The sequence below is a fragment of the Myotis yumanensis genome, unplaced genomic scaffold (assembly GCF_028538775.1).
Source record: "Myotis yumanensis isolate MYYU_CA2020_CCGP unplaced genomic scaffold, mMyoYum1.0.hap1 SCAF_16, whole genome shotgun sequence".
Lineage (NCBI taxonomy): Eukaryota > Metazoa > Chordata > Mammalia > Chiroptera > Vespertilionidae > Myotis > Myotis yumanensis.
Window position 1 is genome coordinate 37292495 of NW_027223767.1, and position 24408 is coordinate 37316902.

Genomic DNA, 24408 nt, shown 5'->3' on the forward strand with positions numbered 1-24408 from the left:
TGACGCTCATTCTGAACTCCATGTGCAACGAAGACTTTGCACTGGCTTCACTAAGATAAAGGGTCTCTCCCCCGGCCTCTCTCTCCTACTTTTGCTGCATCTTTTCTTACCCTGCAATTCTCCTTAATCACTGGTTTCCGTCCTGGGGAGTAAGACCAGGCTTTGCAAAAGACCCATTTTCCAGCCTCGGTCTTCCCTGGTTTACGTCGTCACCGCTCTCATTGGTCTGAATGTGACTAAAACCAAGACGACTATGAGGGGATTGAAACTGATTTTCAAAAAAAATGAGCGGCGTCGATGTAACTAGACACCCTTTCTGATTCTGTGAATGGGACTCTAAAGGTAATTAGGAGAATTGATGTATCCCCTTTGGCAACTGCAATTTGTCACTGCGTGTAACACTTGGAGTGATAGGTCTATGCTAATAACCAGAAAGAGCTGCATCTGCCGGTTAACAAATGAGGCTTAAAGATACCTTTTCACCTAAGAAACACTTTCTGGCTTTTCCTTCCTCGATCAGCAAGGCACACTTGGCAGAAACATAGATGTATTTGCCAAAGGTTTGATTTCTTTAGCTAGAGGCACAGATGGAAAGGCAAGGATGTGCTGCCTCTGCACCTTCCCCAGCTCTCTGGGCACAAACAATACAGGCTACTACTCCCTACGTCTAACTCAAGGTTGGTAAATGAGAGCTTTGGGAGCCGCCTGCAAGGGTGCGATTTGTTCCTCCTACTTGAGATACCTCATTGGCTGGTGGCTGGTCCCTGCCTTCAAGGGATGTGCCCGGGGCTCAGGTGTGTGCTTTGCTGGGCTTAGAGACTGAGCCCAACATGGAAGGGCCCGTCTCTACACAAATAAAGGCAATGAATGGGGTAAGGCTTTGTGGGCCCTTGGCCAGAAGCAAGCCATCCCCTTGGAGACGGAGCGCTCGCTGTTCCTTCCAAGAGTCAGATTCATGGAAAAGACGAGGCTGACCCTCAGGGACCCGGGCCCTAGTGTGTGGCTATTCAGCTCATTGACATGCACAGCCTTTGGCTTCATTGGGAGCGGTTCTCTTTGGCCCAAAACCAGATAATACTTAAATCTGGAAATGAGAGCTTTTGAGCCAGGAGTTGCCATAAACAGCAGTAGCTCTGCAGAGCTTCGGTTTACAACTTTAATTGTTTCCTCTCACATCCGCTCTGCCCCCGGCCCAGAAGGCTCCTACTCCAGGACCCTGTTTCATAAAACGGGAGGATACCAGCAGGTGCACCAGGACTGGGTCCCTAGCCCTGGGCTGGCCCTACCTCTGGCATCTTTTCGTGCTTCTGTTTTGCTGAGAGGAGGGCCTTCCTCAGTAGACTGGTCACCTCCTGTGTCCTCTGTTCTGTCCTCAGGGATGTGGACACCCTCGCCCTTCTCCAGCAGCTGGCCATGAGGCTGGGCCAGGCCTTCAGGCGGCTCTTCATGCTTCTTGTTCTCTTTCTTCCTCTCATGGGGAACTCTAGACATAAAACAATAAAATTAAAAAACCACACCATCAGGTGTGATGTGCTGAGTGATGCAACAGCCCCATGGGAGTGGCCCCGCAAGTGGTCAGAAGAGGAAGGAGCTGAAGTGGGACCCCCAACTTAATGAACATGTATTTAATCTGGAAGGAAAAGAAACGGATGCTTTCAGCTTATTTTTGCTTATTTGCATACTAGAGGCCGGTGCACAGATTCATGCACTGATGGGGGTCCCTTGGCCTGGCCTGCACCCTCTTGCAATCCAGGACCCCTCGGGGGATGTCAGAGAGCCGGTTTGGGCCCAATCCCTGCAGGCCAGACCAAGGGACGCCACTAGTGCACGAATCTGTGCACCAAGCCTCTGGTATGCAAATAGGATCTTTGGTTAATCTCTTCCCGCCCTCTCCCCTCCCCACTTCCCTCTGAGATTCATCAGTCTGTTCCATGTTTCCATGCCTGTGCATTGAGCGTCTGCCCCCTGGTGATCATTGCACGTCATAGCTACCAGACGGTCAGACAGTCGGATGGTCAGGTGGTCAGACAGTAGCTTAAGCATTTCTATATATAGATAGTCATAATGACAAAGGGTGGGAATGTCTCCCAAGCAGCAGGACACATGAAGAACAGGTGTTCTACATATAATGCTTCCAATGATAACACCAAAGAATTAAACACGTGTGTGCATGCATGCACACACAAACAGACATACACATATATATTAGAAAGAAGACAGTTCTTATAGGAATGAAACACTGCAGGTCAGGAAATATCTAAGAACTAGTATATCACCTTTATGGGATAGGATTAATGTACTGCAGGTCAAATTGTGTTTACTGTTCCTTTTTTCCCATTTCCCATCATAACAATTATGTGTTTACTGTACATTTGGGGCAAGTATTAAACAGTTCTCTGCTCTCAAAAATCCAAGTCACCCCACTTGGTGAGACCCAGAAGGTCCTTCCTGATCTGACCCTGCTCACTCCTCCATTCTCTCTTCCACGCCTCCCCTAGTGCTGTTTCACCAGCAGAACCACCCCAGTGCTCAGGACATGCTGTGGGCTCTCAGGCTTCCATGACTTGGCTTGTGTTTGTCCTTCCACCTGGAATGTACCACTTTCCTCTGCACCCCTCTCCTCCTGGCGAACTCCTATGAGATACTTTACGGTGCTGTCCACCATACCCCTCAACTCTCACTCTTAGATGTAGACTTGCCCTCCCACCAGCCTCTATCATCTTTAACATACAGTATCTCTATCTAGTAATGAACAACTGTGCAATAAACAGTCCATCTTCGTGCCTATATCCACTATTAGATTTTATGTTCCATGAGGTCATAGACGCGATCTTGCTCACCAGTGTATCCCTAGTATGCAGGACGGTGTCTGGTTCAATTCATATTGGATGGATGGATGGATGGATGGATGGATGGATGACAAAGTATTAGGTGAAGGTAGAGGGAAACAAAAGACAGTAGATTCCAAATATTAACCATGTGGAAGGGAAAGTTGGAACTGGGGGACATGTTTAATCAGCCCAGATCTACAGTGATGAGCAGACTCAGGAGCAGACACTCAAGGGGGTGATTCTGTACCCATGAAGGTTGCATCTGGGGTTCATTAAAAATATTCTGCTACAGTAAGGGCTCAGAGAGCAGGATATGATTTTGTTTTGGCATCATTCAGTCAGCCCATCTGCAGAAACACCAAGTTGTAACATCTAGTGAGGGTTTATTTTTCCCCCCTGAAAGCCAAAGAAACTTAATCTGAAAACCAGCATCCTAAAGGTGAGAATTAGAAAACAACAATTAAGTATTTAGAAATAACAGTGTCCCTACTTGCTCTTCTCAAAAGATCCATCTTAAGCACTCTGTGTCCTGGGTAGTTTTTTAGAAAAACAAAACTCTTCCACTGACTGGATTAGGGTTAGGGTTGCTTGTGTTTAAAGTTGTAGCTAAGAATAATCATGTACCAGACCCAGACAGATATGCAAATGAGTGTGGGCCCACGGACTCATTTGCTCAGGTAAGCTTTGTCTTGTCAAGATGAATAGGGTCTTCAAGTGACTGCTGGGGAGCTGGGGTGACCACCACCGGAGCCCATTCTAGCCCATAAAAATTATACTCAGAAGACGTCAAAGAGACAAGAATGCTTTTCAAAGGGCCCCAAGTCAAGCAACCAGTGGGGAACTGACCAGATTGCCACCTGTTTCAAATTAAATGTGTTTATTATCTTTGCATGTCGCTCCCCAGCTCAGCATAATGAGTTAGAAAATATCTTCTGTGATTTTAACGGAAAGCATGTTTTTGTAAGTTTAACTAGCTGTTTGCTTTCACAATCAGGCAGTGACATTTCCCTCACTTGGACTCTGCTGTGTGCTTTATTGGGGCTGTAGGATGGTGTCTGTGGGCTCTGCTCATTCAACACTCATTTTCTGTTCTGTGATGCCTCAGGCTCTCTGTTGGGTGCTAGAGTGGGAACAACATAGTTCGTTAGTAAATATATAAGTGAAGCAATTGTAGTTTATGAAGGGAAATAAACAAGGGAGACAGAGTGAGTATCTATCAAGGATGGGGTAGTTAGAAACGTTCTTGGCCAAAAGAATTAGGAGCTAAGAACTGAAGGATAAGAAGAAACCATTCAAATAGAATCTGGAAGATGAGTATTCCAGGCAGAGGAAACAGCAATTGTAAAGGCTTTGAGACACTCAAGGGCTTGTAATAAATAAGGAGAAAACAAGCCAGAGTGGTGAGAGGGGAGAGGAGAGAGAGAGCCATGGGAGGAGGCTGGAGAGAGACCAGAGCCAGGTCAGGCACAGCCTCACAAGAAATGTTCAGGATTTCAGATTTTTATTCTCAAGCAATGGGAAGCCAGGGGGAAATGCCACGATTGGATTTGCATTTTATGAGGATTAGGCTGGTTAATCTATGAAAAACAGACTGGAGAGTGAGGGAGGAGCAGGGAGGCGGGGGGGGGGGGGGGGGGGGGCTGGTTGCTTTCATCCAGGTGAGAGGTGATGGTCGCCTGCCCTGGGATAGCATCACTGGAGATGGAGAGAAGAGGGTGGGATGGGGGGTGGGGTGTGGTTGGAGGTAGGCTGGACAAGACTTGCTGATGTGTTGGCTAGAGGGGACAGGGAAAGGAAGACTCAAGAGACCTGCTGGTGTTCTGATCTGAAGAAGAGGGTGGAGGACGGTGCTGCTCAGAGTGATGGGGGCGTTGGGAGAGGAACAGCTGTTGTGTGGGAAGGTGGGGGATGAGAGTCCATTTTGAACTTGTTAATTAGGGACACCCGCTGCTTCCATGTAGAAACAAGTCCCTTGGCAATAAGCCTCTTGAAAAGGCTCACTTTTATTTATTTATTATTTTTAATTTAAATTCTTTATTGTTTAAAGTATTACATGAGTCTCCTTTTCCCCCCATTGACCTCTCCCCGGCCACTCCCACCCCCCAACACATGCCCTCACCCCCCTACTGTCGGTGTCCATCGGTTATGCTCATATGCATGCATACAAATCCTTTGGTTGATCTCTGACCACCATCCCCCTCCCCTGCCTTCCCTCATCAGTTGGACAGTCTGTTCGATGCTTCTATGTCTCTGGTTCTATTTTTGTTCATCCGTTTATGTTGTTCAGAAAAGACTCACTTTGAATTTATTGTTTTAAGTTTAGAAGTCATGATAGAAACAGTTGGAAGAACATGAGGTGGAGCTAGACACAAGCTGAGAATTAGAGATGATTTAAGGGCTGACAATAAATCTAGTGACTGACAGAGCCTATGGGAATATGTAAGCATGGGTTCTTTCCTTCGCAGCATCCTGTCCGACCGGACTTTATTCCTGCGTCGGAATAAAATTGCTCGATGAGATATGGGTGCAGGGAGTCTGAGAACTGCGTGTGCTGAGAGGGATGTCAGAAACTTTTGGAAAGGAGGACGAGAATTATGATGCAAAGAGAGGAGGAAGTGCATGGGCCTCACAAGACGTGCCTAGGGGATGCTACCATCTGCTGATTTAATGTTGTCCTGTGAGTGGAACCCATTTTTTAAAAAGCCACTCCAAAAGTGACATTTCTCTGTAAATCAGATATGGAAAAAAAAGAAATGAAAGGCGACACCTCTTAGCATTTCCTCAGCCGAGTCTCTGCCTCCCCATTCATTCTCAGCCGATTCTGTTGACTTTTCTACCAGCCTGCCTCTTCCGAGCACACGCCGGCCCTCTCTTTACTTTGCTTATCTCAGTGATGGCGAAACTTTTGAGCTCGGCGTGTCAGCATTGAAAAACCCTAACTTAACTCTGGTGCCGTGTCACATATAGAAATTTTTTTTATATTTGCAACTATAGTAAAACAAAGACATATTTTTGATATTTATTTTATATATTTAAATGCCATTTCACAAAGAAACATCAACCAAAAATTGAGTTCGTGTGTCACCTCTGACACGCGTGTCATAGGTTTGCCATCACTGGCTTATCTCCTCCTCTTTGGTGTCTGCAGGTGCCGGGGGTGCTTGTAGGAAGCATAATATTTGGGAGGTGCGTGAATTTGCCTGCAACGCAAACTGTATTATCTCGAGGTTGTCCCCAGTAACTGTCCGGTGGGTTTCTGGTTTGCACGCATAGAGCCTCAGGGTTGTACAGGGGGAAGTTGTCTACTTTTGATAGAAAGAGCTGAAGTGTTGCGGTCAGAGATGCCTGAGATGACTCCTTAGCTCTGCTGTTTTCTATTTTGTGGCTTCAGGCTCGGGACTTGCCGTCCCTGAACCAGGTAACTTCATCTGAGAGTGTGGATAATGGTCTACATGTAAATTGCAGGCTGTTGTGGAGACGAAGCGATACCACACAGGTGAAGGTCTTCGCTTGCTGCCTCATTCACGCTGGTATCCACCCACAGTCCATCATGTCACTCTTCCTAAACTTACAAACATTATGGTTGTCTGTGTGACAGGAAACACATTCTGGATCATAATCCGGTAAAGGCTGGGGACAAACTTCACAGCCAAGGGTAGAAGGTGCTGGAGTGCTGGGGCGCTGGGATGGGGTTTCTAGCAAAGGTTGCAAACTGGAAGCTCCTGGTGTGCTAACTTCAACTCACGCATTGTTTACAGTGAATGAAAATGTTAAATTGAACAATTAAATTAAAAACTGGAGACCTTCCCTCTGCAGTGTGGATTACAAGACTGTCAGGTGGCACAGGGACCCCACCATTCCGGGCGGCCCCCAGCAGTGGTGACTCAGATGCAGGTCCCAGTCTCAAGGTGGCATGTCGAATCCACAGCGAGGTGCAAATCAGGCTTTGTGAAGAGAGAGGGGGCTTTCTACATTTCTAGAGGTTTCCTTGAACATATAGAGAGCCAGGCTAGATCAAGCAGGATCAAAACCCTGGTGCTGAGCAGGCAGAGGAAATGACTTGGAGAGATGTCTACCAGACTGGAAGAGGAAGTCGAAAGCGTTGCCACGGGAGATGGGAGGGCACCTCGGCCAGGGTAGAGCCAGCGTTGAGCATCTCAGCTTGGTCACTGAGAAGTGACCGCCACCCCACCATGCTTAAGCAAAACTGGGGCGGGGGGTTAATGAGGCGTCAGAAACCCTCCCAGGAAGCCCAGAAAGCTGGGGGAGAGTCAGCGCATCTTGGCTCATTCTCTGCTTCCACTGTGTGGCCCAAGGTTTGGAGGTGGCGGAACAGCCAGAGTCGAGGGTTTCTCATGGCCCAGAGTCCCCTGTCTGCTCTGGTTAGAGGCCCCCAAGGTGTTGAAGGCAGCAGTGTCCGGCATAGACCTGTGGCCAGGGCAACGAAGCCAAGGGCCTCAAAGCACGGGGACCGGATGATGTGAGGGGTCACAGGAACTTGAGGATTTGCCAGGAGATGCCAGCAGGATGCTCAAGGAGGACCGTGAGATTAGCCACATCTAAGTAAACAACAGCCCGGGACCTTTAAGCACAAGACCAGCTTGTAGCGAAGGACCCCTGCCACGAGGGTATTTCAACTTCCTCCACACCCAGATACCATGTTGGGAAGGACGAGGGGACCAGTGACCCCTTGAGAGAGGGTAGAAACAGCCTTTGAGTTGACTGGGTCTTTACCCGAATGAGGCTGAGTTCCTCTCAAAGTGAAATGTTTCCAACAAGAGCAGAGAAAGTTACCCCGAATGGGTGATTTTTCTTTTTCTCTGACAGGAGAGGGCCAGGGGGCTCCAGAACAAGAGAACACTGAGAAGGGAGTTTCGCTTTTCTCAACATCTCTGGGTGGTCTGTGTAAAGGTTGATGCCGCTCCTTGACTTCCTCACGAGGTTGACTCTTTACACTGGACTTTTCCCTTTGAACCACAGGGTCAGATTTGGGGTGGTGGATGAATCTCGTCTAATACAATGATGACTTTTACCCATTACATTATTTCTAATATAATGACATGGAAGGAAATTCATACGGAAAGAAAAAAATCCATATGCCCTCTCCCCTACGGCAAGGACGTGCGCCTATTTTTTTTTTTATGGTTTCCTTATCCACGTTATTAAAATACTGGCTGACAGATTGGCCCACGCCTCTGACTCAGAAAGACTGCGCTACTACATTCAGAGTGTGTCCCGGGTCACAGAGAGGAAAAGAGAGATGAGCTGATTACCTGACATTGTCATATCGCTTCAGGGTTTTGCTTACTTGGGAGACCTTCCAGTGCGTGAAATGGGACATTCTTGGCTGCTGTTCCGATTCAACAGTGTTGACAGGATTTCACTTTGTGTCCTACTTCTTAGCCTTTGCCCTTATACAAAACCCCAGGACTCATGGGCCTGCCTCGCCATCCTTTCTCTGGTATCCTAGACCCCGATTCTGGGGCTCTAGACTTCTTTGGAACATTGACATTGTGATATTCTTGGAAGAATGTTGCAGATGGAATCCCTAGGTCTTTCTAACTGAAGTCCTAAAGAAGGGATTTTAGCTTTGCTCAGCTCTGCATATTCTGCCCCCCTGCCCCCTGGGTTCTAATGCCCGTGGCATTATAAGAAAGTGTTTTACCTGGACTGGGAAGTGAGCAGTGAAGGAAAACACATTCCCCTGCTCAGATGCATATTGCTCTTGATTAGGAAGTAAATGTTGTTCTCAACAGGTGCTTGATCCATTTACCTGGAACTCTAAAGAGACAGGGTCATACCCACCCACATCCATGAGTAGCGAGATGCCCTAGTGCAACAAGACCGCCTGCCAGGGCTAACTTAGATGTGATACAGTGGGGCCTTGACTTACGAGTGTCCCGACTAACGAGTCTCTCTCGGCCGATTTTTTGCTTTGAGTTGCGAGCTAAAATTCGGGTTACGAGCCAGCTTCAGATACCCCACCGCTAGTTGGCGCAGCGAACGTCACAGTGAACGCCACAACATCAGCCCAGCATCACCTGTCTCACTTGTTCACTTTAAGATTTAACATATGAGTAATTTGAGTTACGAGCTCCGTCACGGAACGAATTAAACTCGTAAGTCAAGGCCCCACTGTATTATGGATTGCAAAACCTACCGTGGGAAATGAAAGCAGCTGGTATTGTGAGGGGCCATTCTGTCGTCTCCCCACATATCCCCAGGGCGCTTCCCTCAGTAGCCCACAGTGTGCAGGTGTTTTCAGAAAAGCCTTGGATGGTTCGGGCCTTGGGGCCACATGAGAAGCACTCCACACAGATGGTAATGCGCCTGTGGGCTTTTCAACGGTGAAGAAAGAGAGGGCACTTCTGAGATGAGCCCTGGGGAAGAAAATGGAGAGGATACTGAATAAAATCCAGACACAAAATTTATGGACAAACAGGTAAAATAAGACTTTATAGTTTTTTTTTCCCCACTGAAAACTCAGGTTTTTTTTGTTTTGTTCTTGAAGTCTGCAATATTAGTTTGCCTGGCATTACCAGATGTGAAATTACACTGACTGAATAATATGGGGAAATCAGATCATGATAAACCAGGTTGGCATCATTTCTAATTTCTATCATGACTTATGAATGATTTAGAACCACTTTTAGTTTCCAAATATACAAAAGTATTTTGGGCTATTTTGGGAGGAGGGTATTGAGTTCTCATTTTATTGTATTGAGGGCCAAAGAATATAGTCCATATGTTTTGTCACTTCTTTGATATTTACTGAGATATCCTTTATGGCCTAGTATGTGTTCAAGTTTTGAAATGTTTCTTGAAAAGAATGCAGATTATTTAAGAGTTGAGATAAAATTCTAAATATGTGGATTTTATAAAGCGTCTTAATCATGTTGCTCAAATATTGCTCATTATTAATTATTTGGTCACTTGATCAACCAGTTTGTAACAGATACATGTTAAAATAACACTTTACGAAATTTAATTTTTCATAATTCTATTGACTTTCACTTTATATGAAATTAGTGCTTTTGGAGGTCAGTCAAATATTGACAATTTTATATGGCTCAACCTAATATTTTAAGGCTATATTGCTGATATTTGTCTTTAGTTGCTTATGCTTTTCTGATATAGTATGTGATAACCTTCCTTGCTCCTAAACAATAATTTTTTCTTTTAAAGTCTATTCTATTTGACACTTACATGATTAGAACATCTTTATTTTGATCAGTATTTTTCTAGTATAAACTATGTATCTTTATTCTGACTAAGATCTACTTGTACCAATGTCTGGCATATTACTTTTTCCAATTATTATACCTTTTCTTTGCCCTCCCACCCTTATTCCTGACTTTTTCAGTGAACTATATCTTATTTCATCTACTTACTCCCTCCATCTACACTTTTGGGAGTTATATATTCTATTTCTATAATCGTCCTACCAAGAGTCTCAACTCTGATGACTTTATTTTTCTCCCAGGTAAACTCACCTGAGCTCCAGGTGTGTTCTAGAATGTGTGTGAGAGACACAGAGAGACTTACACTAAAATAGTGCATTTTTTCTTCTACTTAAAAATATCTATTTGCATAAGATGATCAATATGTCCATTAAACATTATTACTCCCTATTCACTAAACAAGTTTCCAAATGATTACTACTTGAAAACAACTATGAGCTCACATATGTGTGGAAAAGAATTGTAACAGATTTCTTGAAAAAGTAGTAATTCATAGACTTCATTAATGCTCAGATGATGTCATTCATTCAACAATATATTGAGTGCCAACCTGCCCTGGACCCTGTGCCATCCATTCCAAAGTAGGGAACTTTGCTCATGGAATGGAGCAAGTAGAAAGAGCTGTTTTTCTTGAATTTCTTTTTTTAAAGTCACTTGATGATTTTACTGATTTAAGAGAGTAGTTTAAGTGCAAACATGAGGACAGAAACGAGGAGATGACGTTTCCAGTCACCCAAGACAAAATGTTCCTTCACTGTTAAAGTCTAAGAAACTTGAACTAGAAATGAATCATCTATGATGACCTTAATAAACTCTATTGATAAACATGGAAGGAAAATGCAAAGCCATGAGTGTGTTTATTTGACTTAGAAAAGGCCTACTGGGAGGCGGGGGGCAGATTTTGTGGTGTGTTCTTTTATTTAGTCATCAGAGACAAATGATTCTTTTTGTGAAAGCATATAAATCTCTAAGCGGCTTTCAAGAGGAAACAAAATTCAAATGAAATCATGGAGATTTGGCTCAGATTTTCCAAAGAGGTAAAGAATGTCATTGATAAAACTACTGGGACATCCTCAGTGCAATGGGGCGACTGAGCCCCAAAGCAGTAAAAAAAATGGGGGAAGAATGAAAGCGTACACGGACTGCGGTCAATATCTTAATGCTGAAAAGGTTTGGGAAGATTTTCTTCAGATTGAGCTCATCTCGAAGGGAGGAAAGGAAGTGATTTTAATGAGCATGTGCGGTGGTATTGTCATGGTATGGGTGATACACACACACACATGCACACACTCTTACACATGCATATATGTTGATTCTATGCATATGTATATATTTATAATTAATATTTAACATAATATAATAATTAAAAATATAATCATTGCAATAAACCTGTGATGTGAGTATTACTTGTCCATTTTAATGACAAGGAGTAGAAGACTCAGAGAGTTGTCTGTCTAAGATCGTACGTGAGAAGAGTGGCTGACACCTATCAAATTCCAGAGACCGCTACTTTTCTGCTCTATATTAATGTCCAGAGAATACGTCAATTGAAAACGTTAAAAATCAACTTGTTTTTCGATATCCTCCTCCGCTTACTAGGAATGTGACGTGGCTAAATTCCTTAAGCTCTCTGGGCTTCATTGGAGCCTTTTGTAAAATGGGGATCACAGCAATCTGACCGCTTGTCTAAAAAGTCCCCTGAAAAATTCAATGGAATAACGAAGTCAATGTACCGATTAAACTGTACCAAGGAACATCCAAATGTCATTGTAAAAGCACTGGACAAAAATAAGAACCCGCCGTCTTGTTTTTATGATTGTGCAAGGAAACCAAAGGAAATTACCTAAATTTAGCCAGTGACTTAAGCAAGATCAAAAAGAACAACACAAATATTTTTTATTGCAACTTAAGGAAAATACAAATTAAAAACCTCTTTGTTTACAGCAGTGGGATGTTGATACTTGTTTAAGCTGAATGCTGGGTACAAGGGATTCTCACTACTTTTGTGTTTGAAAATTTCCATCGTAACAAAAGTATAAAAAATACTTCCTTGTTTGGCTCTGAGAAATTGGTTGGGATGGTAGTTAAGAACAAGAATCCAGTAGCCAGATGCCTGTGTTCGAATCTTACCTCTGTCTCTGATTAGCTGTGTGACCCTGAGTAAGTGACTGTACCTAAACCTCTCTATGCTGAATGGCCTCATCTATAAAATGAGGGTAATCATAGAACCTACATGAAAGGCTTGTTAGAATGAACTATGTTGATACTTGATAATCACTTAGTAAATTGTGTGTAAGTATTTCAGAAATAATATAAAAATCTTTTGGGTTCTGAATAGATACGATTATTTACATGGAATACGAGGCTCAGAAAGGTCAAGCAACTTACTCAGTGTCACAGAGTTAGTAGGTGCCTGTGCCTGGGTTTGATTCTGGGTCTGTCTGATCCCAACAGCTTGGCTCTATGTGCTGTGCTGCCTCCCGTGGGGACCATGTGTAGATAGGTCCTAGCTTGGTGAATGGTAGATACTATATGTACCCTAGGGTTTAAGGGTCGCTTGGAGACCAGAAGGGTTACGGGGGTGGGTCTATTTGTAGGAGGCCCAAGAAACAAGTTCTTCATAGAGGCCAGCAGGAGACACTCTCTGGGGACCCCAGACCTCTCTGGAAGGGCTCTGAAGGGAGTCAGAGCTCCAGAGTGAAATAAACTTAAAATAAAGAAGTAGGCAGCTCATGTAGCCTGCCTCAGGCATACATAAGGGGGAGGATGTTATAGGTTTACTGTCATCTCCTCTGGGGTAATGTTCTTATTCTTTATGAATCAGGTGGATCTGAGGAGTTTTGCACGGAAGAAGTGTTGATTTCACGTGATGTCAGGAGGAAACATGATCACGGGGGTGGCTTAACCCTCACCCTATTCCTTAAGGAAGAATTAAGAAAAGCTTAGCTACTTCGACGCATGTATAGATTACGCAAGAATCTTCCAGTCCTTCTCAGTTTGACTGAAGTACATTTCTGAGGTTCAAAACTAAATAGTTAAATGCCACACTATGATGTTTTGATGTAAGCAGTGGGATTTTGCTGGTGCCTAGAGTTGGATTTTAATGATCCTCTGGAATCTGGTGGCCAGTCCCCTGTGATCTCTGAGAGCAGTACTGTAATTAACATCAGTATACCTCCTTCATAAAGGAGATTCGTGGGCATTTTCCCATGTGACCTCTCCAACAATTCTGTCTGGGGAGCTACAGTTACCTCCATTCTAGAAGTGGGAGAAACGGAAGTCCAGAGATTATAAAACCGTGTACCACTGCGTACTGGTTAGTGGTAGGTCCAGGACATGAGCCCAGGTATTTACCTAAACACTGGAGATACTTTCATGCTGTTCCATTACTTCTGACCAAAAAGTAACCAATGTCTGCTGGAAAGATTGATCGTCTTAGTCCTTTTGGGCTGCTATCACACAATACCCTACACTGGATGGCTTATAAACACGATTTCTCACAGTTCTTAGAGGCTGGGAAATCCTAGAGCAGGGTGCTGGCAGATTTGGTGTCTGGGGAAGACCTGTTTCTCAGATCAGACACTGCCATCTTTTTGCTGTGTCCTCAACTGGCAGTCGGGGCAAGGGAGCTCTCAGCGGCCTCTTTCATGAGGGCACTAATCCCCTTCATGAGGGCTCCACCCTCACAGCCTAACCATCTCCCAAAGGCCCCACCGCCAAATACCATCACATTGGGTGTTAGGACTCAACACCATTCAGTCTACCGTATGGATGTTTATAAAAACAGATATAGCACATGATAGAAAATATGGGTCTACAAGTAAATGCCCAAGAGATAATTAACTCATTAATTTTTTTTTTAAAAACAGCAACTCTAGATCCTTAGGGATAATATTCAGGTCATCGTTTGCTACCAGCCTGTTAATTTTTTTCCCCAGGCAGGCAGGCAGCTTCGCAAAGTTGTTCAATGGAATGGTTTGATAGGTCAAGAACAGATTTTCCAGTTTTGCGGGGGCCACTCCGAAACTACCAAGGTGTATCACCTGACAAGTCTCAGGGTAGTCAAAAACATGAGGAGAAGCCTGCGGATTTACCCAGTCCATTCAGGTGATATTGCAGGAAGGAGGTAATAGGAATCTTTCCTATGAAATGATAGCTCCTGAAATTTATGTCAAAATAGTGAATATAAATGGTTATGGGAAGGACAGCCTATTAGCACAAAGGTTCCTTTTTCACCTAATCGCCAATTAATGTCACTTGGAGGGAAGCCAGCACAGTCTCTCCTAAGCTTCCTTTGTCATTGCACATCTCTCTCTGAGAGGGACACACAGTGACTTTCTGAAGCAGCGACAGTCTCCACGTTCCACAGGATGATTTCTCCATCCACACTGGTGGGAGCGAGGAGGTCAAAAAGTGAACAGTCATCCCCAGCTAAGATATATCCCATGGAGAGCTGTCTTTTCTCCCAAGGAGAGTGGGTAACCACAAAGGTATTCTGGAAAGAACCGTAGAGGAAGAGACCAATTCCTGTTCCCAGAGAGCACAGGGCCCCTTGCCTAGTGGACTGCGTGGGTATCGACAGCCCCACACTCCAAACCGGGCTCCCGGGAGTCCCGAGCAGGGCCCTGCTGAGCCCCCGCCAGTGGAGAACGTGCACTTGGAGGCCCCCTCCAGACTGCTTTCTGGGGTTTTCTTCTCTGGGTTCTAATGACTGGGTCCACCAGAGACACAACAAGCAGTCTGTTCTCTCACCAGTGATCTTGTGGTTCATTTCTCCCACCTTACCCATTCATTCTTCCCCCTCAACATACCCTTGGAATTACTGTCTTCTTCTCTTTGTGTTTATGCTGATTACATATTGGTCGGTCTTGTCTCCCATACACCCTCTTTGAAGGGTGGGGATGGGCCTGTGCACTACCCATTATCTGGAGTGTCTACTCACAGGGCCTCATGCCCCCAGGGGGTGCAGTAAATGCCTGTTTACCAACAGCCCCGATGTCTCCTCATGCCCTCTCTGCGCCTCTGCGCGCTCGTCTGACCAAACCTTCCGTCAAGTCTGGTCGGGGCAGTCCAGGTCATGGCCATGCATAGATAATACATTCCTCCCACAACTGAAGCACAGAGCTAGGCTCTTTCAACAAGACGTGCCCTAGCTGGTTTGGCTCAGTGGATAGAGTGTCGGCCTGCGGACTGAAGGGTCCCGGGTTCGATTCCGGTCAAGGGCACATGCCCAGGTTGCAGGCTCGATCCCCAGTGGGGGGACATGCAGAAGGCAGCTGATCAGTGATTCTCTCTCATCATTGATGACGTTGCTATCTCTCTCTACCTCTCCCTTCCTCTCTGAAATCAATTTTAAAAATTAAAAAAAAATAAGTAAGACGTCGTCTGCGCCTCTGGAGCCTCTCCAGCCCGAGGCATGAACACGGCCGTTGCCAGCCTCGCAGCTAGCACACTCTGGTGAGTCCCATTAGCTGTGAAATGTGTCATCAGCAATTTGTTACTAATAATAAAGTCCTGAATGGGATGACTTCTTCTTTAAAAATAAATTTGAGTGAACTCAGGGTTATTTTTATAATAACCCTTCATAATTTATGTAGCATGACTTATGAGTGTGAAACTTTGTCGCTTCCACCCTTCTTTGCCGTCTGAAGCACATCGCCCCCATCCCCCCTCACGGCTGTGTATACGTGAGGTGGTTCTTCCTTCCGGCTGGCTGCCTGCCTTTGCACTTGACCTGCAACTCTTTCCCGAGTCTCCAGCCTGCCCTCCTCCCCCATCAGAGTTTGCAGTTGTCAGGCATCCCCAATGCATGAGCCAGTTCCTTCAAATCAATCAGTCTCTCTCTCTCTCTCTCTCTCTCTCTCTCTCTCTCTCTCTCTCTCTCTGTGTGTGTGTGTGTGTGTGTGCGCGCGCGCGCATCCTATTGGTTCTGTTTCTCTGCAGAACCCTGTCTGATATCTCGCTGCAGTCTTTTTTGTTGTTGTTGTTAATCCTCACCCAAGGATATTTTTTTCCATTGATTTTTAGAGAGAGTGGGAGGGAGGGAGTGAGGGAGGAAGGGGGGGGGAGAGAGAGAGAGAGAGAGAGAGAGAGAGAGAGAGACATTGATTGATTGCCTCCCACACACACTCCGACAGGGGCTGGGGATCAAACCTGCAACCCTTCAGTGCTCGGGCCGGTGCTCTAACCACTGATCACACCCAGGGCTCACTCCACTCTTAAGAGCACTATCCTAGGTCACAGAGCTGCTCAGAGGCCGAGACAGTTCTTCAATCCAAGTCCGCCTGACTTCAAACCCCATATTCTGCTCCTCAAATCACACATCTTGGGGCTCAGGTGGGGGAGGTCTTTTGAAAAACTGAACCTTGAATCACGGACTTACTGTTGCTGTGAAGATTCTAATGGAACCTAGTAGGGGACTGAATGGAGAGTCAAGTAGCTGGGCTCCCTGCATGCTGGGCTGCGCTGTGCACCACCCAGCCTGCCTGCGGCCTGCGGGGCGGAGAAAACGCAGCCTCGGGCTCCTGCCAGCTCGGGTTGGCTGGAAGCAGGGTGACCGGGCCTTCTGAGCCGTCCCGTCTCGGTGGGAGGAGTGGCGATGTTTCTTTCCACCCCAGGTGCCTGGACGCTCAGCTGGGGAGTCCATTATCCCAGCCACAGCCGTCCAAGGAGATGCTCTGCTTTTCCATTCCTCCTCAGTCTTTCCTGGCAGCCGCTCCCCCTTTCTTCCCGCCCCTGTCCGTCCGAATGTGGGACTGAGAAAGCACAGGGAGGGAGGGAGGGAGGGAGGGAATCCGGGGTCCGTGAAACAGCGGACAAGGACGGACAACACAGCTCTCCCTGCTACCCTTCCCCATTTAGGACCAAGAAGCAGGAGGCGTGAGAGAAGGAAGTCATTTCCTCACGACTCCTTTCTGGGTGCCGGCAGCCTGTGTTGCAGGGCAGCAAGAGCAGAGCAGGTGTTTGCAATGGCCTGGGCCGGAGAGGGAGCCCCGTGTCACCGGCTGGGGCTCCCATTTCAACGGGGGCCAGCTGCTGAGCAGCCCCCCACTGAGGAATGTGGGGTGCCAGCTGGAGGGTGGGAAGCATCCAAACCCTCCCCCCGAACTAACTGGCTTTGTGCTCTTTTAGACACATTGCGGGGGTGCGGGGGTGCGGGGAGGAAGGGAAAAACCATTGTTTTTAATGGTTTTAGTTCAAAGGAATCTATGATGTAACTATAAATAAATGAGAACGGTCTTTTAAATAGTCAGAATACCAAACGTTACATATGTGTGGGAATGAGTACTAAGCATATGAAGCCCAGCCAATGTGGTCATCTTGACCACACACCTATTTTAAACCTCCGCTGTGTCTCTTCTGTAGCCGGTTCCTTGTCTTCAGAAGCCACGTGTAAAAGCCCAGACATACATCACAGAGGAAGCAAATGAAGATTAATCGTATCTAGCATGTCATGACTGTAAGTGGGCTAGATATCCTCATTTTAAAAATAATTACCAAGTGAAAGCCCAATGATAAACTGAGTCTAGAGACATAGTTAAAACAAAGTGACTAGCCCTGGCCAGTGTGGTTCAGGGGATTGGAGCGTCGTCCCACACACCACAAGGTTACAGGTTCAATTCCTGGTCAGGGCACATACCTAGGCTGTGGTTTCGATACCCAGTCAGGGCCTGTATGTTGGAGCACGTAGGGGAGGCAGCTGATCAATGTGTCTCTGTCACATTGATATCTCTCTCTCTCTCTCTCTCTCTCTCTCTCTCTCTCCATATCCTCGGGTGAGGATTTAAAAAAAAAAAAAGAAAGAAAGAAATAGCCCAGCTGGTGTGGCTAAGTGGTTGGACATCAACCTATGAACCAGGATATCACAGTTGGATTCCTGGTCAAGGCACATACCCAGGTTGCCAGCTTGATCCCCAGTGTGGGGTGTGCAGGAGGCAACTGATCAATGATTCTCTCTCAACACTGATGTTTCTATCTCTCTCTCCCTCTCCCTTCCTCTCTGAAATCAATAAAAGTATATTTAAAACAATAAAATTCTGCCCTGACTGTTTTGGCTCAGTGGATAGAGCGTCGCCCTGCAGACTCAAGGGTCCCAGGTTCAATTCCAGTCAAGGGCATGTACCTTAGTTGCAGGCACATCCCCAGTAGGGGGTGTGCAGGAGGCAGCTGATCGGTGTTTCTCTCTCATCGATGATTCTAACTTTCTATCCCTCTCCCTTCCTCTCTGTAAAAATCAATAAAATATATTAAAAAAATAAAAATAAAACAATAAAATTCTGTTCTTATAAGGCACCACAATTTTAAAAAAAAGAAAGAAATACAACAAAGTAACTCATGGCAGGTGAACATAAGGAATGGGAAAATGTAATTAATTAAAAAGAAGTATGACCTCTCATCTTAGTGTCAAAGTTAAAGCCAAGGCCAAGAGCATCAAATGAAATAGTTGTCCAGAGAACCACCTTTAAGGGCTCACAAATATGTCCCATAGACCTTGGGGCCTGGAAGATCATTTTTCTTTTTGTTCTCATTTTTGTATCCAGTACTTTAATGAGGCGGGGTGGGGGGGGGCGAGAACTATTGCAAGACTTAAAAATTAGGTGGTTTCAAATTTTTAAAACTCCATATTTCCAGGTTCTCTTGTAAAATCAGAAAAGGGCCTGAAGTTTTCTGTAGCATCGATCATCTAAGCGGTTCCTGTTGGCCAAATCCAGCCCTTCCCCCGGAGGAATCCACACCCACGAAATCTATGCCAAGACACATAACAATCAAACCCCAGAAAAGTGAAGACAGAGGGGAAATCTTGAAAGTGACACCTTAACTGCAATTTCTCACTGGAGGCCGCAGAGGCCAAAGGAAAAGGCGTCGTCATTTTCACGAGCGAAAGAAACCCAGGCACGGCCCGACATCCAGTGGAAATTCCATTCGGGAATGAAAGGAAAAGCATTCCAGAGGAAGGAGACGTGAGAGAACTTGTCACCAGCCCACCTTCCCTAAAGACATTGATTTTAAAAAATCCAAAAATAGGTAAAAATACACAAAACCGGGTTCTTTGGAAAGATTGAGAAAATGGACAAATCTCTATCAAGACTGACAGAGAAAAAAAAAGAGTGATTTAAATTTAAACCAGCAATTAGCAATACCAGAAATTAAACCGGTTATCATTGCAGACGGCAGACATCAAAGGGATAAGAGAATATCACAAACAACTTTACACGCATACACTGGACAACTTACGTGAAATGGACCTCAAGAGGCTCAAACCACCACGAAATCTAAAATAGATCATTTGAATAGCCCTGTGACTATTAAGGAAATTTAACTTGTACTTTTAAAACTCTATAGAGGGAAATCCTTGATTCTAGATGATTTTGCTGGCGATGAGCACCAAATGTCTAAAGAAGCATGAAAACCAATTCTATGCAACTGCTTCCTGAAAAATATAAGAGGAAACACTTTCAGATCTAAAAAAAAAAAGGCTGAGATGATTCATCAGCTTTCATTTTATGAAGCCACGAAACTAAAACTTGATTAAGACATCACAAGAGAGGAAAATTATAGGCCCGTTTCGCTTGCAAACAGATGTAAAAAGTTTAAAGAACATATTAGCAGATCCAGGCCGGTGATGCAGAAGAATAACACGTCTTGTGCATTTGCATCCAGGGCTGCGGATCTGTGGTAACATTTGGTCATCGCAGCGCAGAATTCACCGTGGTAACGGAATAAAGAGTAAAAACATATGGTCCTCTGAACTGGCGTAGCATGAACATTTGGTAAAACTCAATGCCTACTTCATGAGAACCCCTTACAAACTGGGAAACAGGAGAAACTAATCTGAGACAAGTTACCTATAAAGAACTTACAGGAAGATCCTATTTAACGGTGAATGAAAGTCCCTCCCCCCCAGATCAGGAACGAGACAAATCTCCTTACAATGACCACTTCTACCCAATACTCTATTCAAGGTCAGTGCGATAAAGCACTTAAAAAACACCTAAAGAGGCCATAGCTGGTTTGGCTCAGTGGATAGAGCATCCAATGGAAAGGTCCAGGGTTCAATTCCAGTCAAGGGCATGTACCTGGGTTGCAGGCTCGATCCTCAGTACAGGGAGTGCAGGAGACAGCTGATCAATGATTCTCTCCCATCACTGATGTTTCTATCTCTCTCTCTCTCTCCCTTCCCCTCTAAAATCAATAAAAATATTTTTTTTAAATAAAAAAAAAAAAGATTAGAGGCCCAGCTAGAAGTGTACTGAGAGGTGGAGAGGGGGAAGTTGAGGATGGATACCCTACCCAGTCCCGAGGCTGCCCTCTGCCCTTTCAGCATGAAAGTAATTCATGACCAGAGACTAAATGTGAGTTTTCAACACTCAAGAAGCAATTGCATCAGAAGACATAATTGTGTGCCTAAGACAGTGATGGCGAACCTATGACATTTTTTTGGTTGATTTTTTTTTGTTGTTAAATGGCATTTAAATGTATAAAATAAATATCAAAAATATAAATCTTTGTTTTACTATGGTTGCAAATATCAAAAAATTTCTGTATGTGACACGGCACCAGAGTTAAGTTAGGGTTTTTCAAAATGCTGACATGCCGAGCTCAAAAGGTTCGCCATCACTGGCCTAAGAGCTTCTTTTTTCCTCCTTTTCCAGAATAGACTCTTGGAGACGTTGGTTGCACCTGGATTTCTGTTTCTCCGTTCCTACCGCACTCACTCCTGCCCTGGATAATGCTTTCTCCGTAGGAATCACAACGGAAGAACGGGCCCTGGGGCTTCCAGGGTCTGCTGTGTGAGGTCTCAGAAAATAAAGCCCCTTATGCGTTTTGCAGAACAGGAAGGTCTATGGCACATCACCTGCATCCAGGCATTTCTGGACCCAGCAAGGACGGTATTTCCTTCTCCTTCACCTCACGCTTCCTTAGTCCACTGCTTAGGCCAGCAGCGGCCACTGTAACAGGAGAGCAGGCTAGAGGCCAAACCTACCCCTTGCCAAATCGTTTGCATGTCACATCCGGGTGGCCCTAAAGCCCTAGGACGGTGCAGTCCCAGTGTCTAACCTGGTCCAAGACTCACACAGTGGGGTCTTGGTGTAGGGTGGCTCTGTAGGAGCCTGAGCAGACCGACACAGTACAGGGGACCAGAGGAGGAGGACAGACTGCCAGACACGTAGAAGTGGGGGGTTCCCCGGCTCCTGCTCCGGAGGGAGACCCAGGGAGATATGACGCCTTCAGCATCCTGGTCTCCAGGCATGTGTGGGAGGGAATGTCCTAACCTTCATCACCTAAGGAAGGAGAAAGGCCGTCATTCCCACGGGGTTCTGGGCTGTGATCGTGTTGAAGCATCCCACCCCTGTCGGCCAGTGTTATTATGCAGGTCACCACGCTTCTACGACCCTGTGCTAATGGCTCCCGCACCCACGTTCCTTTCGCTGAAGATCCTAACTCACTTCTACGAGGCTATGGAATCACAACACCCTGAACATTAAATATACAGCAGTGGGTGGACCGAGTCATTGCAATGACAGTCCTTTTAATTTGACGGCCAAGATGTACAGGCGGGATGGGGATAATGGTTTCGGAAACAGTCAGATGCGATGTTATCTATGCAGGAAGGAAGACAGTGGCCCATCTCCGGCAGTGGTAGGAGGCGTGAGTCAAGAATGGGTTTTTAATTTCTTATCTTGGTCCATATAACTTAATGCATATTTATCGAGTACTGGGTATATTATGACTAGGTTGGGGAGAATATTAACATAAACAAAACAAGAGCCCCCCTCAAGAAACACTCAATGTAGCTAGGAAGACAAGCATGTAAACAAATAGTTAAAATGTCCTGTGAGAGGGTGTATGAGAGAAGCGCAGGCGGGAACTGTGAATTCTGCCTGAGATCAGGGGAGTCTTGATTGTTTCTCTGAACGTGGAGATGTTTGAACTGAGTCTTGTAAGATGAGTGGAGGGAAGAGGACGTGCAAAGGAATGGTTAGAAAGACCAAGATGTGTGGCCCTGGCCAGGCGGCTTAATTGGTTAAGCATTGTCCTGTACACCAAAAGGTTTCGGGTTCGATCCCTGGTTGGAGTGCGTATGGGAGGCAAATGATCAATGTTTCTCTCTGTGTCTCTCTCTAAAAATCAATAAAAACAAAACCTCAGGTGAAGATTTAAAAAAAAGAAAGATCAACATGTGTTTAGGGAACTCCAGTAATTAGCTAAGGCCAGGCAAGAAGAATGTTTGAGAGAGTGAGAAAGAGGAGAGATGTTGCATGTGGTTCAGGGTGGCAGGAGTGAGACAGGGGGACAGATATGGAAGCTGGAAGGGTATGCATGGGTGAGTGGTATATGATGAGAATATTAATGAAGCCGGGAAATACAAAAGGAGAAGCAGGACTAGTGTAGGCCGAGGTACAAGATAGGGAATCCATAGGTTGGACCCTGGAGGAAGGTAAAATCCCTTCTCCATAGAGACGGTGGCCTTCTTATCTAGGCTAAGGGCTGCTTCTCAGACTCCTTTGTCCCACCTGCATTAGTTCTAGTCTGTTCCATTCAGAAATGACATCTTCCTATTTCTGGCTTTACCTGCCTCTATGACAGATACTCCCTGAGTTCTGATTGTTTTAATATTTAACACTGCAAGGGAAGAAACACTTCTCTCAGCAGGTGGACAGTCAATCAACCCTATTAGAAGTCCCTGTGTTGAGAAGCTCATGGCCTCCCTGCTCCATCCACCACCTAATGGCATAGATCGAAAGCGTCACTTTTCCAGAATAGTATGAAAACACACACAACGAGGCTTTAGAATCATCCATCCATCCATCCATCCATCCGTCCATCTCAACAAATAGTTATTGGGTATCTACAAGAACTCTTTCTGCAGGGATTAAGAAGTACAAATTGGCGGTTACAAAATAGTCATGGGGATGTGAGTACAGCATGGGAAATACAGTCAATAATACTGTAATAACTACGTATGGTGCCAGGTGGGCACTAGACTTCCCAGGTGGGTCGCTTCATGAGTTATATAAATGCCTAACCATGATGCTATACACCAGAAACTAATGTAATACTGAATGCCAACTGTAACTGAAAAAATTTTGAATTAAAAAAATATATAAATTAAAAACACACAAAACAAAGTGAGGCCGTCAACAAGGAGAGAGCTATGAGTACACCTGGCATCAAGGATATTTCATGACTATAATTAATAATTGCAGTAATGAAAGTGAAATATGACCTTCATCAAACCTGCTCCATGTACATTAATTCTTCTCTACAACCCAGGGAGGTGAAGGTTAGGGCTGTTGAGTAACTTCTCCGTGTTACCCTCCCCGTGGGTGGCCCGTCCAGACTTGGAGCCCAGGCCTGTGAGTTTAAATGCTGCATTTGTAAATGTTTTTAACGACCAAGTTTGTTAACTACAGAGTCTCTTTCAACAGTACATTTCTGTTTTCTGAGAGAAGGCAGATGCCTTCCTGGGACTCTTGCTTGTCTTCCATCATCAACTTAGTTTCCCATGCAAAAACACACGCAAGGAGACTTAACTCTGAACCTAGCAAGCGGTGGGCAGCAAATGAACATGAATGGAGAGGGCTTGACATGAGTGGGGGGCATATGTGAACGTAATATGATGAGCTGACTCTGTTTTTGTGGAATCAGCAGGACTCTGAGGGTCTTGACTGCCAGGAGGTAAGTGTCTATACCTCGAATAAGAAAGCAAGGCCACACCATGAGTGGCCTAAGTCAACTGAGGAGGAATCGAAGGTTATGAGCTTTTCTTTTTCTTAAAATCAGCATAATTCTTCATCAAAAAAATTTTATTTTAAATACAGTTGACACTCAAGATTATTTTTGTATGAGTGTTGGGGGTAAAGTACAGTGGTTAGACGCTCATACGCTTCATGACGGTCCTCTGCAGCTCTGAGCTGTTCTATTCTGCTTCTGTTTAGACCTCCTGTCCCTCCTCTGTTCCAGCAGAGAAGGTCCCAGCCTGAGAGGTGAGACCAGGACCCACCGTGAAGCCACTCAGACCACATATTTGCTTTCAGAGTTGGTTGACGACGTCAGCCCAGGCTTCAGGGACAGTTGGTTGCGAAAGAAGAAGGCTCACCCAGCCAGCACCTGAAGGCATTGAGATCCCACTCATCCAGCCAGTCCCGGACACCCTTCTATTATAAATGCAATCTAGGACATGTTGAAATTATGTTTTCTTTTTTCCTCTTCAGGGTTTTTAAAACGTGACTTTACCCAGATACAGATTTTAAAGGAATGGAGAGGAGCCCAAAATTTACCATGTTGCTTAACCCCACCAAGCTTCTGTGTTTTCTCGGTTTTCGTTGGGGATA

General features: G+C 45.3%; 1 protein-coding gene across 7 annotated transcripts in view; it reads right to left on the reverse strand.

Annotated features, from left to right (window-relative positions):
- The window catches only part of LOC138994480 (uncharacterized), a 46475-nt gene that overhangs the window by 11555 nt on the left and 10512 nt on the right, over nt 1-24408 (reverse strand). For 5 of the 7 annotated variants that reach the window (XM_070394445.1, XM_070394451.1, XM_070394444.1 and 2 more), the window contains exons 1-2: nt 8497-8969; nt 1287-1483 (exon numbers count right to left, since the gene is read on the reverse strand). In XM_070394445.1, coding sequence (XP_070250546.1) covers nt 1287-1483; nt 8497-8600 — 301 coding nt within the window. In that variant the 5' untranslated portion in view covers nt 8601-8969. Of the gene's footprint in view, nt 1-1286; nt 1484-8496; nt 8970-8991; nt 9212-24408 lie in introns of those variants that run through there. The other 2 variants (XM_070394448.1, XM_070394447.1) reach the window with 1 other exon arrangement.